Source organism: Trichosurus vulpecula, chromosome 5, assembly GCF_011100635.1.
Source record: "Trichosurus vulpecula isolate mTriVul1 chromosome 5, mTriVul1.pri, whole genome shotgun sequence".
Classification (NCBI taxonomy): Eukaryota; Metazoa; Chordata; class Mammalia; order Diprotodontia; family Phalangeridae; genus Trichosurus; species Trichosurus vulpecula.
Genome location: NC_050577.1, coordinates 176,184,932 through 176,197,918, shown reverse-complemented (window position 1 = coordinate 176,197,918; position 12,987 = coordinate 176,184,932). Strand labels below are relative to the sequence as shown.

The 12,987-nt window shown below is 37.9% G+C and overlaps 1 protein-coding gene across 1 annotated transcript in view; it reads right to left on the bottom strand.

Moving 5' to 3' along the window:
* Window positions 1–12,987, bottom strand: part of PRKCQ (protein kinase C theta) — a 217,549-nt gene that overhangs the window by 57,209 nt on the left and 147,353 nt on the right. Inside the window, exon 14 of the mRNA XM_036762109.1 lies at window positions 10,998–11,060. Within this exon, the coding sequence (XP_036618004.1) occupies window positions 10,998–11,060 (63 nt within the window). The remainder of the gene's footprint in view (window positions 1–10,997; window positions 11,061–12,987) is intronic.

Below are 12,987 nucleotides of genomic sequence, written 5' to 3'. Positions count from 1 at the left end.
TTTGCCTTATCAGGATTCTGTAGTGCCTAACTCGTTGGTCTGAGTGAAATATACTGTGTGGAGAGTTTTCTCTCCATTCGGCTCCTATATCAATCACAATTGTCTTTTTTTGTCCTGCTTCTTGAGAGTTAGGGAGGCTTGTAGTGGTTTTTCAACTTAATTTTACAGACTCTGGAATCCTGTGATGGATTGGAAAAACAGCAGGAATCCTTTGGTTGGGACAAGAAGTATTGGGAACATTGCTTGAGGGAGCTGGTATCCTTCCTCTGAATGATTCTTGAGGATGTTTTTGTGGTCTTGGGTACTGAATGTTTAAAGAAATGTGTGCATTGCAGCTGATGTGTCATGGTTTGGGAAGGTTTTTTTCCTTAGCAACTGGAAAGTAGAAGAAAGTTTAGGAAGTTAGAAAGAATGTCAAGATTCTGATTTGATGTGGGGAAAAATTTCCATTAAAATTTTGTATGCTTGGAAAAAAATTTGAAAGAATGGCCATATGTTTGAACTGGAATTCAGAGTTTGTCTAAATATAACAATAAGGAAATTAATTTTGGATTATAAAATTTGATATATGAATCTCTCCTATGGAAGGATGGTAATTTAATAGCTAATTAAGAGTTGATTTGTTTCTAAATTCATTCACATTTTCTAACAACTTGTTTGAAAAACTGAGCTTGCAGCGCGACCATTGAGTGTCCAAGACAAGAGCACAGAACTTGAGTCCTCTTAGAAAAATGTAGATCATGAGGATGGAATATTTGAAATGTAATCAAAATGGAAAACTGGGGTGGAATGAATTTATTAATACTAACGCTAATACAGATCTGATTGTCAATTTTTTTTGATGTTGCTGTCCAGAAAGAAGTACCTGCTTTGTGGCTTGAAATCTGAAATATATGAATTCCTTCCTAGAAGGAAGTAATAATAGAAATGATAGATTTCAACTTTCCCAACTTAAACAGCATGGGTTCTGGGAGTGAACATGAGGAGCATCCTACTTCTTGATTAAAGGGCAGCTATGTGGTACGGTAGATAGAGTGCTGGGCCTTGAGTCAGGAAGACTCATCTTCATGAGTTAAAATCTGGCCTCAGACACTTATTACCTGTGTGACCCTGGGCAAGTCACTTAACTCTGCCTCACTTTCCTCAGCTGTAAAATGAGCCAGAGAAGGAAATGGCAAACGTCTCCAGTATCCTTGCCAGGAAAACCCCAAATGGAGTCACGAAGAGTTGATCACAACTGAAACGACTCAACAACATAGCATGAAACATTTTGTAATGATTGTAAACTGTGGAGCTTATGGTATAGGATTGGGCTCAACAAGAGTCCAAAAGTATAGTTACTTTTATCATTTGCCTGTGATTCTTTGTGACCCTTAAGTAGACACTTCTATTCATATTCACTGAATTAGAAGTTTGCATTGGAAGTCATTTTATTTTTACAAAGTCATTCATGACAATCACCAAGCCACCATGTAGGAGGAGAATGTTTGTAAACTACTTACTACTTACACCGTCAGAGTATTCTGAGGGAGAGCTCTGAATATTAAAGCAGCTTCAGGTGGATGAATGGGACCAGTGAGGAATATCAAGAAATCAGTTTCACAAATTGAGTGACGGAACTTTCCTTGCTTTTTTTTTTGTTCTCCCTCTTTGAAAAGGAAAACTCTAACCTGGCTGACTACAGCCTTACCTATTGTCCCTCCTGAATGCTGTTCAGTTTTAGTGTATAAAATGACCACAAAAAGAAAGGGGGTGGATTAGATGACCTCAATGTCCCTTCTAGTTCTAAATCTCCACTCCAATTTTATAAAACTCGCACTTTACTCAGGAGCAGAGAAGGCTGAAAGAAAGGAGTCCCAACACACTAATAAAAAAAGGTAAGCCTGTAATTTAACTGTAATTTGACTCAGATCCAATAGGACAGGATCAATGTAACCTTTCCCCCTCGTACAATAAGTTCTAATGCATAAAAATAAAGAATATATCCAACTGTCATCATCACCAGTGATGCAAATAATAATGATAGTAGTAGTAATAATAATAATGAAAACAATCATATACCAGCTACTATGTGTCATGCATTGTGCTAAGAGCTTTACAACTACGACTTCATTTGAAGCTCACAACAACCCATTTTGACAGATGAGGAAACTGAGATGAACAGGTTAAGTGACTTGCTCAGGGTCACACAACTAAGTAGGAATTTGAACTCAGGTCTTCCTGATTCCAGGTCCAGTGGTCTATCCATTGCACTACCTAGTGACAACTCTTTGCAGAGGTAAGTTGAGCCAGAAAAAAGAGATATTAGAACAAAGGACGCTTTTAAGACATCCCTGCTCTGGATATTCAGTGATGCGAAGGGTGCATAACCAATAATTCCTTGTGGAATCCAGACATCTGACAAACATTGTATATGTAAAAAATATAAAATTGGCATCAGCTGGTGAAGAAATACAATGTGGAGTATGGCAGCTATGAAAGGAACAGAGCAGGTAATCCTCAGTTCATGAACTGGCTTAGAAGACCCCAAGACTGTGCTCTGGGGACTCTCTTCTTCTGGGCCTCTGTAGGGCAAGGGTATGGCCTTGCGTGAACCCTACTTGTAACTTGCCTTAGGCAATGGGGGAAGAATGTATTGGAAGGATTTTTTCCAGTCCCTTCGTATTTGCCTGCTGATCCATCTCATAGGTGCAAGATGCCTTAATATATGAAGTATTGAACAAAAAATCTAGATGAATGTTAACCTATCTAATGAACTTATATAGCTTACTTTAAAATTTGGAGAGCAACACAGGAGAGTTAAGATTTGTTATATACTTTTAGGACATGGGCCAACTTTCAATTACTTTTTTTTCTTGTCTATCTTTCTATCTATCTATCTGTCTGTCTATCTGTCTAATCTATTTAGTTATTTATTTATTGCCAGGGGAGGCATTTGCTAACCTTTCATACATTACCCATGGGATAAGCCATACTTTTCCTGGATTCCTTTCCCCCCCCTTTTTATCCTTTTTTAGCTAGAATATATATTATATTTTGTAGATTGTTCTTTTATTTCTTTGTAGTGCTTAGAGACTACAAATCCATCCATTTAGAGATCAATTGATAGTAAATGTTGGGGAACAAGTAGAAGAAACTGATAAACTCTTCAGTTTGTGAAATAAATCCCCTGGATCTGGAATACTGAGTTTTGAGGTACCAGTAGGACATCCTGATGAAGACATAATGTGAAACTGAGCTCTGTATCCAGATCTACATTTATACTGGTGTTTTCTATGTAAAGGTGATAGCCAAAGCTATGGGAGTGAATGAAAAGGCCAAGGTGGATAGTGTATATATATATATATATGTGTGTGTGTGTGTGTGTGTGTGTGTGTGTGTGTGTGTGTGTGTATACATACATATATATACATACACACATATACCTACATATACATGCATACACACATATACTTACATGAATATGTATGTGTGTGCATATATATATATATATATATATATATATATATATACACACAAATACATTATGTCAATATGGCTTTACCTATCACCTTTATGTAAATGGCATCCCTATGTATTTTAGTAGCCCTGATATATATATGTATATGTATATGCATACACATACACATAGACACACACATAGCATTATGTTACATAATGTTATATAATACCAATGTTGATCAGTAGGAGAGAAGAGCCAGCAAAGGAGACAGAGAAAAAAAAAAGAGAAGTAGGATTGAAGTCATTCTCAGATGTCAAAGAAGAAAAGTGCTCCTAGGGAGTGTTCATCAGTGTCAAAAACTACAGAGGTCCAAGAGAATGAGGACGGATAATAAGGCCAGATCTGGCAACAAGGATGACAGTGGTGCTCTCTGAGAGCTGTTTCAGTTTAGTAGTGGGGGTGGCAGTCAAGATTCTCTTGAATAAAACTCAATATGAATGAGGAGTGTGACCTGTAACTGAAAATCTCAATGTGGTCCTCTCTGACACTTTGAAGTGGGTTATGTTGTTTTGATGGATCTATAATTTCAGTAACATAGGTACTCACTCCAATGGTACAACTTGCAATAGATAAAAAATATTTTTGAACGTTTTCATCCTATATCAACTCTTGTCCATGTCTTTCTGTTAACTCCATCTGATGTATGGAGGCCCTTCCTAAATGTCTCCTGACATTAACGTGTTTATCAATGGAACACAGACTTTCGGTTATTCTTCGCCTTTGCTATATGACCAGCTCACCATCTCTTTCATGATAATTTTAATGCATAATCCTTCACTGGTTAATGTGCTAGTCCATTTATACCCATCACATATCTTTATATTGCTCTTTGGGTAACCTACAGTTTTGTTCTGAGATGATGGTATGATAGCTTCACTGGAAGAATATGAGGAAGATGAGTTTTTGTTTCAGGAAGAGTCTTGGGGTCATTCAAAGTGTTGCACAAATACAATCTAGCCACCTCTGCTCCTTCCATTCAATTCCAGGCCTAGTTCACTGTCCATATTGTCCATACACAAGGAATGTGTGATGACGGACAAGTTCTATGGACTGTGGGCCCAACAGCACATCATAGTTTGGACAACGAGCATTCACCAGCTATTTGGATTTTATCTATGTATAGTTAAGCTTAATGCTTTTGAGTGATTCTGAATGCAATATAAAGACAGGCTTGACGGAATCATTAGACTATTGTCCGCAAATAGGAGAATCTGGAGGACCTCAAGCTTTGTAGAGAACTGCTCTTTTATTTGGACTTTGTGATTCTTCTTGGTAGTGGTGAACACCTTTGGTGAGCAAGTTTCACTATTTTATGCCTCAGTGGATGTTGATATTAAGAGGGTTGTTAAATTAAGGGTTTTGTCGTTGTTTCTTTCAAGGATTCTTGTATGTTTTGACATATGCTTGGGAGATTCCTTGTTGGAAGAGAGCCTTTAAAAACACACACACACACACGTATGTATATATACAATCTTCTATCTATCTATCTCTCCTTATTTTCTGCAACAGATGTTTACATACAAGCTGCAATTATCTCCATAGTTGCATTTTAGCTCTTGTTCATCATTTGTAAGGCAGGATGACCTATGTTTCCAGTTATCTTTGACTAACTGATAAAAACTAACTCCTTTATTTGTCTCTTCAGTAAGAATCTGTGAGCCATCCTGTCATTTGGTTGTAATTCCCTTTTGTCTTGTATTCTCATTTATATTAGAAATGTTCATTGTTTATGACAAATCTTCTAGTAATATTTTGATTCCCTGTATTCTGGACAAAGATCTCACATTTGGAGCACCAAAAGTTATTAATGTTAATAGACCCCCTAAAAACAGTGTGATTGTTAGTACTCTCTACTCCCCTTTCATTCATTCTGCCATTGTTACTGAAGAGACAGAATAGAGCCCCATAGAGCTAAGACCACCAGACATTTTCCATTGCCACTGCCAAAGAATTAATCACCTAGTGGCCATCCTACTGATAGCAGCCTAAATGTACTTAGGTTGATTTTTAGAAGGCAGACATGAACTGTCACTGGGATTGTATTTAAAGTTTTGAAGCCACCAGAACTCACACTCCATTAGCATAGCCTTGGAGGACTCTAGGTAATCCCCATACCATGGTGAGTCATTGAATTAGGACTTTTGTGGAGATATGGGATTTACTTGCTACATTAGAAGTACGGCACCTACAGTAAGGGAAGCGATACTGTATACTGCCCTAGCTAGATGACATTTGGAGATCTGGTTCCTATTCGTTGTGTCTCTTTTTAGAAAAATATTTTGACAAGTTGGACCTCATCCAGAGGAAGTGTACCAAGATGGTAAAGCAACTTCAAATATTTTATAGGAGGATCCAGTGAAAGAACTGGTTATGTTTAGAGGGTGATAAGACAGAAATTTTCAAACAGTTGAAAAACCTTCATGGGGAAGAAGGATCAGAAACATTCTGCAGGGCCCAGAGTATAAAACTAAAACAAACACGTAGAAGTTTTAAATGAAGTTTATTTCAACTTATGTTGAGATCAGTTTAAGAAGTTTAGCTTAACTTATGGAAAAACTTCCTAACCATCAGAAATACCGCAGAGTGGAAAGGACTGCTTTGTGCTAATGCTTCCCATCACATGAGGTTGTCAAGGAGAAGATGGCTGACCACTTCCTGGGAATGTCATAAACAGAGTCCATGACTTAGCCAAGAGTTAGAGAAGATCTATAAAGTCTCTTTCATCTCAAAATCTACGATCATTGATCTTATATTCTGTGAAAACTCCCTATCTCTTGCTCCCTTGGCACTACTTAATTTTTATTTTGTGCTTAAAGGATTAAGAGTAGTTAAGGGAAGCTAGGCCCTTGCTTAATTTGCTACTAAAAACAAACAATACAGATTAGATGAGTCAGAATGTACGTAGGAAACAGTAATTTCTTAACAAGTCATTCTTCCCAACAACCTCAATTACAACATCTACACTAAATTATTTGCCTGACAATTTAATTAGCTCTCAGCAGCTACTAAAGCTTCAAAAACATATTGTATGATGCACTGATGCATTTTTAAACATACAACCCAAAAAGAAAATTGAGTTTTTAAAATATATATGTGTGTGTGTGCGTGTGTGTATATACACACTCCCATCAATTGAAATATGAAGATTCCATGTAACCACCAAACCTGAATACAAGAATTGCAGTATGATATGATGGACTGGGAGTTAGGATTCTCTATGTCCTAGCTCACTTATTTCTCTAACTGACCCCATTGATCTTAGGAAAGTGGTTTTACTTTTCTGGTTTTCAGTCCTCTACAGTGCTTTTCAATGGCAACATTATATATAATCCTCTTTTGCTAACTCTCATTAGAAATTTGTTCTGAAGGTTTTCATTTTTCATAGCAAAGATATATGATTTTGACAAATACTGTTTCCATGGTTTTTTTTTACAAAGTTGGTGAAGCTATAAAACTATGCCATAAGAACAGCTTTATAATCTGTATCCAAAGAACTTTTGATTCATTTATTTGTCATTGTCAGGGTCTGATCGATTATCATAGTGACACCTACAATGAGCTGTTCCATATATTTTCCTTTTCTTAAGTCCCTAGGACTACCTCCAATTGCTTTTGTGTCGGCAGTGGACCCCACTTCCTACTTTACTGAGAAGATCGAGGCCAATCATTATAAGGCTTCTCATCATTTCTCTTCCTTAATTTCAAAACCTCTCTATATCTTTCCCTATCTTTTCCTCCTTTGCTCAAGTCTCAGAGGAGAAAGGAGCTTTACTCTTTGCCAGTGTTAGCCCCTCTACTTGTGTTCCTTATCCTGTCCTTCCCTTCTCCTTTATGAATTTGACTGATTATTCTCTATCTTTTTCACTGTCAACCTCTATCTACTGGTTACTTTCCTGCTGCTTACAAACAGGCTCCAGTCTCCTCTATTCTTAAGAGAACTTCCCCTGGGTCTGCCATTGTTTCAAGTTATCATTCCATGTCTTCTGTTGCCGTAGTATCTTAGTCAGCTACAATCTGTGTCTATTCCTTCACTACCCACCCAACTTAATTTAATTCAACAGCATTATGGAGTATATGTTTACAAGGTGCTAGGCACTGTGATAGGCCAATAAAGGCCTAAGGATGCAAAGTCGAAAATGAAAATAGTCCCTGATCCCAAGGAATTTACGTTATTCCTTTATCTCTTAATTCTTTGTGATCCGGCCTCTAATCCTACTATGCTGCTGAAACTGCTCAATTAGGTCAACAATAAACTCAGTTCCTATATTTGGTAACCTTTTAAAGATTTCCATCCCCTTTGATATATCTTCAGCTTTCAAGACTGCTAACCATCTTCCCCCATTCTCCTGGGATAATTTTTCTCAGCTTCTAAGACAGTGAGTGCTCTTCCTAGTCCTCCTGTTATTTGTCTGACCAGATAAAAGTTGTCTTGGTCTTTTATGGTTCATCATCTCCTTCTGACTTCTAATCGTGGGGGTTCCTAAATCTCTGTCCTAGGCCTGGTTCTTGCCTTTCTCCCTCTTTATTCTCTTCCTTGGTGATCTCCTTTCTTTTCTGGAGTTCAATGATCATTTCCGTGTGGATGACACCTAGTTCCAGATTCTGCCCTCAATTCCAGGTCTGCAACTTATTGTCTTCTAGACATTTCTGTCTGGATTTCCCAGAAGTACCACAAATTTAACTTGTCTGTGGTACTTTGGTCAGACTAGGTACCTTCCCTGAAGGGAGAAGGCTGGGGGTGGAGAATGATGTCATAAAGACAGAAACAACTAATCAATCCATAGGTGCAAACCAGTTATCACCAATGGAATCATATAAATCCCTGCCTTTCTTCTTACATGCCTTATTCATACTTTCCCCTGGTCTTCTTGGATTGGTGGCAAAGGGTGTCAACTCCTTTTGATTTTTTACCCCGGGGAATAAAACAGTACAAATCCTAAAGTTTTAGCATCATTAAGGCCAGTCTACAGGTCTAGTGGAATTGACCATATTTTTGAAATTGATTTGATATTTGACTATTGAATTTTTTTTGAAGACACAACTAGTTTGATCTCAGGTATGCTGTGGCATGTTCTATATTGGTATAAAAAGATCTGTCATTTGTTTTATCATAAATAATTAGACGTAGCTAAGTTCTCTGTGAGTGTGGGTTGTGATTGTCTCTAGATTTTGGAAATGGCGGTTAACAATTTCTAAAATTATTTATTTCCTCCCCTTAAACTTCCCATAACCCTTTCCCACTGAACATAGTGCAATCTCCCAGGCACTCAATCTTGAAACCTCAGTCATCTTTGACCCTTCCCTCTCTCTCACTCCTCATAATATAATCACTTGTCAAGTCCTAATGACTCTCCTTCCACAGCTTTTCTTGGCATCTGTTCCCTTCTAACTTTATATTGTGCTTACTTACATTCATTTTCCCCCTCCCCTACCCACTCCTGGTTCTTGTAAAACATAATCTCCTTGAATGCATGGACTGTGATATTGTTTTATCTCTAGTACTTAGTATAGTACCTAATATATAGTACAAACTGACACAAATTTGAAAGTTTATTGTCAAAATGAAGTTCCACATAGGTATGTTTCCTGAATAATTAAAACTAGATTCCTTTAGGCACCCAAAGTTCTATTTAACCGTTCTTGATGGAAATCTTTCTAAAGTTCATTTTAAACTTCTCTATTCCTTAAACAGAGTACACTGATGTGCGTGGAAGGAGACTAACTCGTTTCCTCCTTTCTTTCCCCTACATCTTCTAGAAACATCAAATATTTTTAAATTATCTGAAGCCTTTGGACTAATCTGAAAGAGAAATCTTATCAGTCTTTCTTTAACTATCAATTCCAAAAGGAGGCCTGCTCCCTTTTCTCTAGATCATCCCAAGAAAGGGTTCCTACATGAAGTAATTAGGGCAGAGACTACACTAGGGATAGAGGCTCTGGTTTGATTCACATTAATGAGATTATGGTAATAGTCAAACTAAGGAAAGAAGAAACCTTGATTACTTCTGGGGAAGTATCTATCTTGGACCTGTTGGAAAGGAGCATCTTTAAAGGGGGTAATCAAAAGGAGACTGAATGGTTTCAGGAAAATGATTTTCTAAGGGTGTGCCAAAAAGTGAGATGACTATTGGTTTTAAAAAAAATTTAAATGTTAGTTTTTATGATGCAACCTGTTAATTGAACTTTACCTAGAGTGCTACAACTATGTTTTATTTCTTTGTGAAGTTTCATTTATTGTTTGTGAATGACATAACTGTAACTGTGAAATGGCTTGTGTTAGAGATTTTCAGAGTCACAGGGTAGATTCTGTCTGTCTTTGGTGCTGTGTCTCTCTAAGCAGAAATACTTACTCAAATTTAATAAAAATTGTTCTTTTCAGACTTGTGTCTAAAATGCAGAGTACAGAATTTCTTTCTGTGGTGAACATAAAACCTTTTTTGTTGTTGTTGTTGACTTGTTCAGTCATTTTCAGTCATGTCTGACTCCTCATGACCCGATTTGGTGTTTTCTTGGCAAAGATACCAGAGTGGTTTGCCATTTTCTTCTCCAGCTCATTTTAGAGATGAGGAGACTGAGGCAAACAGAATTAAGTGACTTGCCCATGGTCACACAGCTAGTAAGTGCCTGAGGCCAGATTTGAACTCATGAAGATAAGTCTTCCTGACTCCAGGCTGGGCAATCTATCCACCGCGTCACCTAGCTGCCCCACTGTTGACTTAGAAATCATCATTAGCCATAGCAATCATTGTAGTTTGCTTTAATACAATTCTGCTGCCTCTTCCAGTGACATTTCCCCTTTTTCCTCCTCTTCCTACCTTCATAAAACTTGACCCCTTGTAGAGTTATATGCAAAGAAGCAAGAATGGAATTTAAAAATAGAGAAATTATCTCAAGCATAAATAGATGACAAGAAGCAGCCAGCACCAAGTTGAGACAGGGGAAGAAAGGGTTAAGAAGAGAAGAAAATGATGGAAAAGGCAGTGATATGGTCCCATTTTCTCTAGACAGATACTAAAGTCTGAGAGGCAGGGTGGCCCTGTGGATAGAGTGCCAAACTTGGAATCAAGAAAGCCTAGGTTCAAATACTGCTTTGTTGTACCATCATGGACAAAGTCACTTAACCTCTCTAAGTTTTAGGTTAAGATTGCAAGACGGAGGGAGTGTCCAAACTGACAAAATCCCAGATCCTTAAAGTACTGATGTATGTGCACAAGACAGGTACAGAATATCCAACCATGAAGGCATGCTGCCTCCTTTCAGGTATGTCTGATTCTTCAGGACCCCATTTGGGGTTTTCTTAGCAAAGATACCAGAGTGGTTTGCCATTTTCTTCTGCAGCTCATTTTGCAGATGAGGAAACTGAGGCAAACAGAGTTAAGTGACTTGCCCAGGGTCACACAGCTAGTAAGTGCCTAAGGTCTGCCAACTGAGTCAGTGCAGATCTGATGAATTAAGCAGAATAAAAAAGCTACTCTTTTCAAGGAACAGAACATACCTGTAGATGATACCTTTGGAATGAAGGAACTGTAGTCCAAGAATGATTTCAGCAGCATAAAACCTGGGGGAAGGATTGAGAACCAGGAATCATCACTGATGCATTTTAAACAACTGCTTTTCCAGGCTGTTTTTTATCTTTTTTTAAAAAAATCATTATTTATTTATTTAATATTTTTAGTTTTCAGTATTAATTTTCACAAGAGTTTGAATTACAAATTTTCTCCCCATTTCTACCCTCCCCCCTGACTCCAAGAGGTCATATATTCTGATTGCCCCATTCCCCAGTCAGCCCTCCCTTCTGTCACCCCCCTTCCCCCCCCCATCCCCCTTTCCCTTACTTTCTTGTAGGGCAAGATAGAGGTTTATGCCCCATTGCCTGCATATCTCATCTCCTAGTTGCATGCCAAAACTTTATTTTGGACATCTTCTTTTAAAATTCCAAATTCTCTCCCCTCTTCCCTCCCCACCCACCCTCCCTAAGAAGGCAAGCAATTCAACATAGGCCACATGTGTATCATTATGCAAAACCCTTCCACAATACTCATGTTGTGAAAGACTAACAATATTTTGCTCCTTCCTATCCTATCCCCCTTTATCCAATTTTCTCCCTTGACCCTGTCCCTTTTCAAAAGTGTTTGCTTTTGATTGCCTCCACCCCCTATCTGCCCTCCCTTCTATCATCCCCTGTTTTTATCTCCTTCCTCTTTCTTTCCTGTGGGGTAAGATACCCAATTGAGTGTGTATATTATTCCCTCCTCAGGTCAAATCTGATGAGAGCAAGATTCACTCATTCCCCCTTACCTGCCCCCTCTTCCCTCCCAACAGAACTGCTTTTTCTTGCCACTTTTATGTGAGATAATTTCCTCCATTCTATCTCTCCCTTTCTCCCTCTCTCAGTATATTCTTCTCTCATCCCTTAATTTGATTTTTTTTTAGGTATCATCCCTACATATTCAACTCACTCTGTGCCCCCCCCCCTCTCTCTCTCCCTCTCTCCACATACACACACACACACACACATATATGTATATTCCCATCAGCTACCCTAATACTGAGGTGTCATGGATTATACACATCATCTTTCCATGTAGGAATGTAAACAAAACAGTTCAACTTTAGTAAGTCCCTTGTGATTTCTCTTTCTTGTTTACATTTTCATGCTTCTCTTGATTCTTGTGTTTGAAAGTCAAATTTTCTATTCAGCTCTGGTCTTTTCACTGAGAAAGCTTGAAAGTCCTCTATTTCATTGAAAATCCTTATTTTGCCTTGGAGCATGATACTCATTTTTGCTGGGTGGGTGATTCTTGGTTTTAATCCTAGCTCCACTGACCTCCAGAATATCATATTCCAAGCCCTTTGATCCCTTAATGTAGAAGCTGCTAGATCTTGTGTTATCCTGATTGTGTTTCCATAATACTCAAATTGTTTCTTTCTGGCTGCTTGCAGTATTTTCTCCTTGATCTGGGAGCTCTGGAATTTGGCAACAATATTCCTAGGAGTTTTCTTTTTGGGATCTTTTTGAGGAGGTGATTGGTGGATTCTTTCAATTTCTATTTTGCCCTCTGGCTCTAGAATATCAGGGCAGTTCTCCTTGATAATTTCTTGAAAGATGATATCTAGGCTCTTTTTTTGATCATGGCTTTTAGGTAGTCCAATAATTTTTAAATTATCTCTCCTGGATCTACTTTCCAGGTCAGTGGTTTTTCCAATGAGATATTTTACATTGTCTTCCATTTTTCCATTCCTTTGGTTCTGTTTTATGATATCTTGATTTCTCATAAAGTCATTAGCTTCTACTTGCTCCAATCTAATTTTTAAGGTTTTCTTCAGTGGTCTTTTGGATATCCTTTTCCATTTGGCTAATTTTACCTTTCAAGGCAGTCTTCTCCTCATTGGCTTTTTTGGAGCTCTTTTGCCATTTGAGTTAGTCTATTTTTTAAGGTGTTGTTTTCTTCAGTATTTTCTTGGGTCTCCTTTGGCAAGTCATT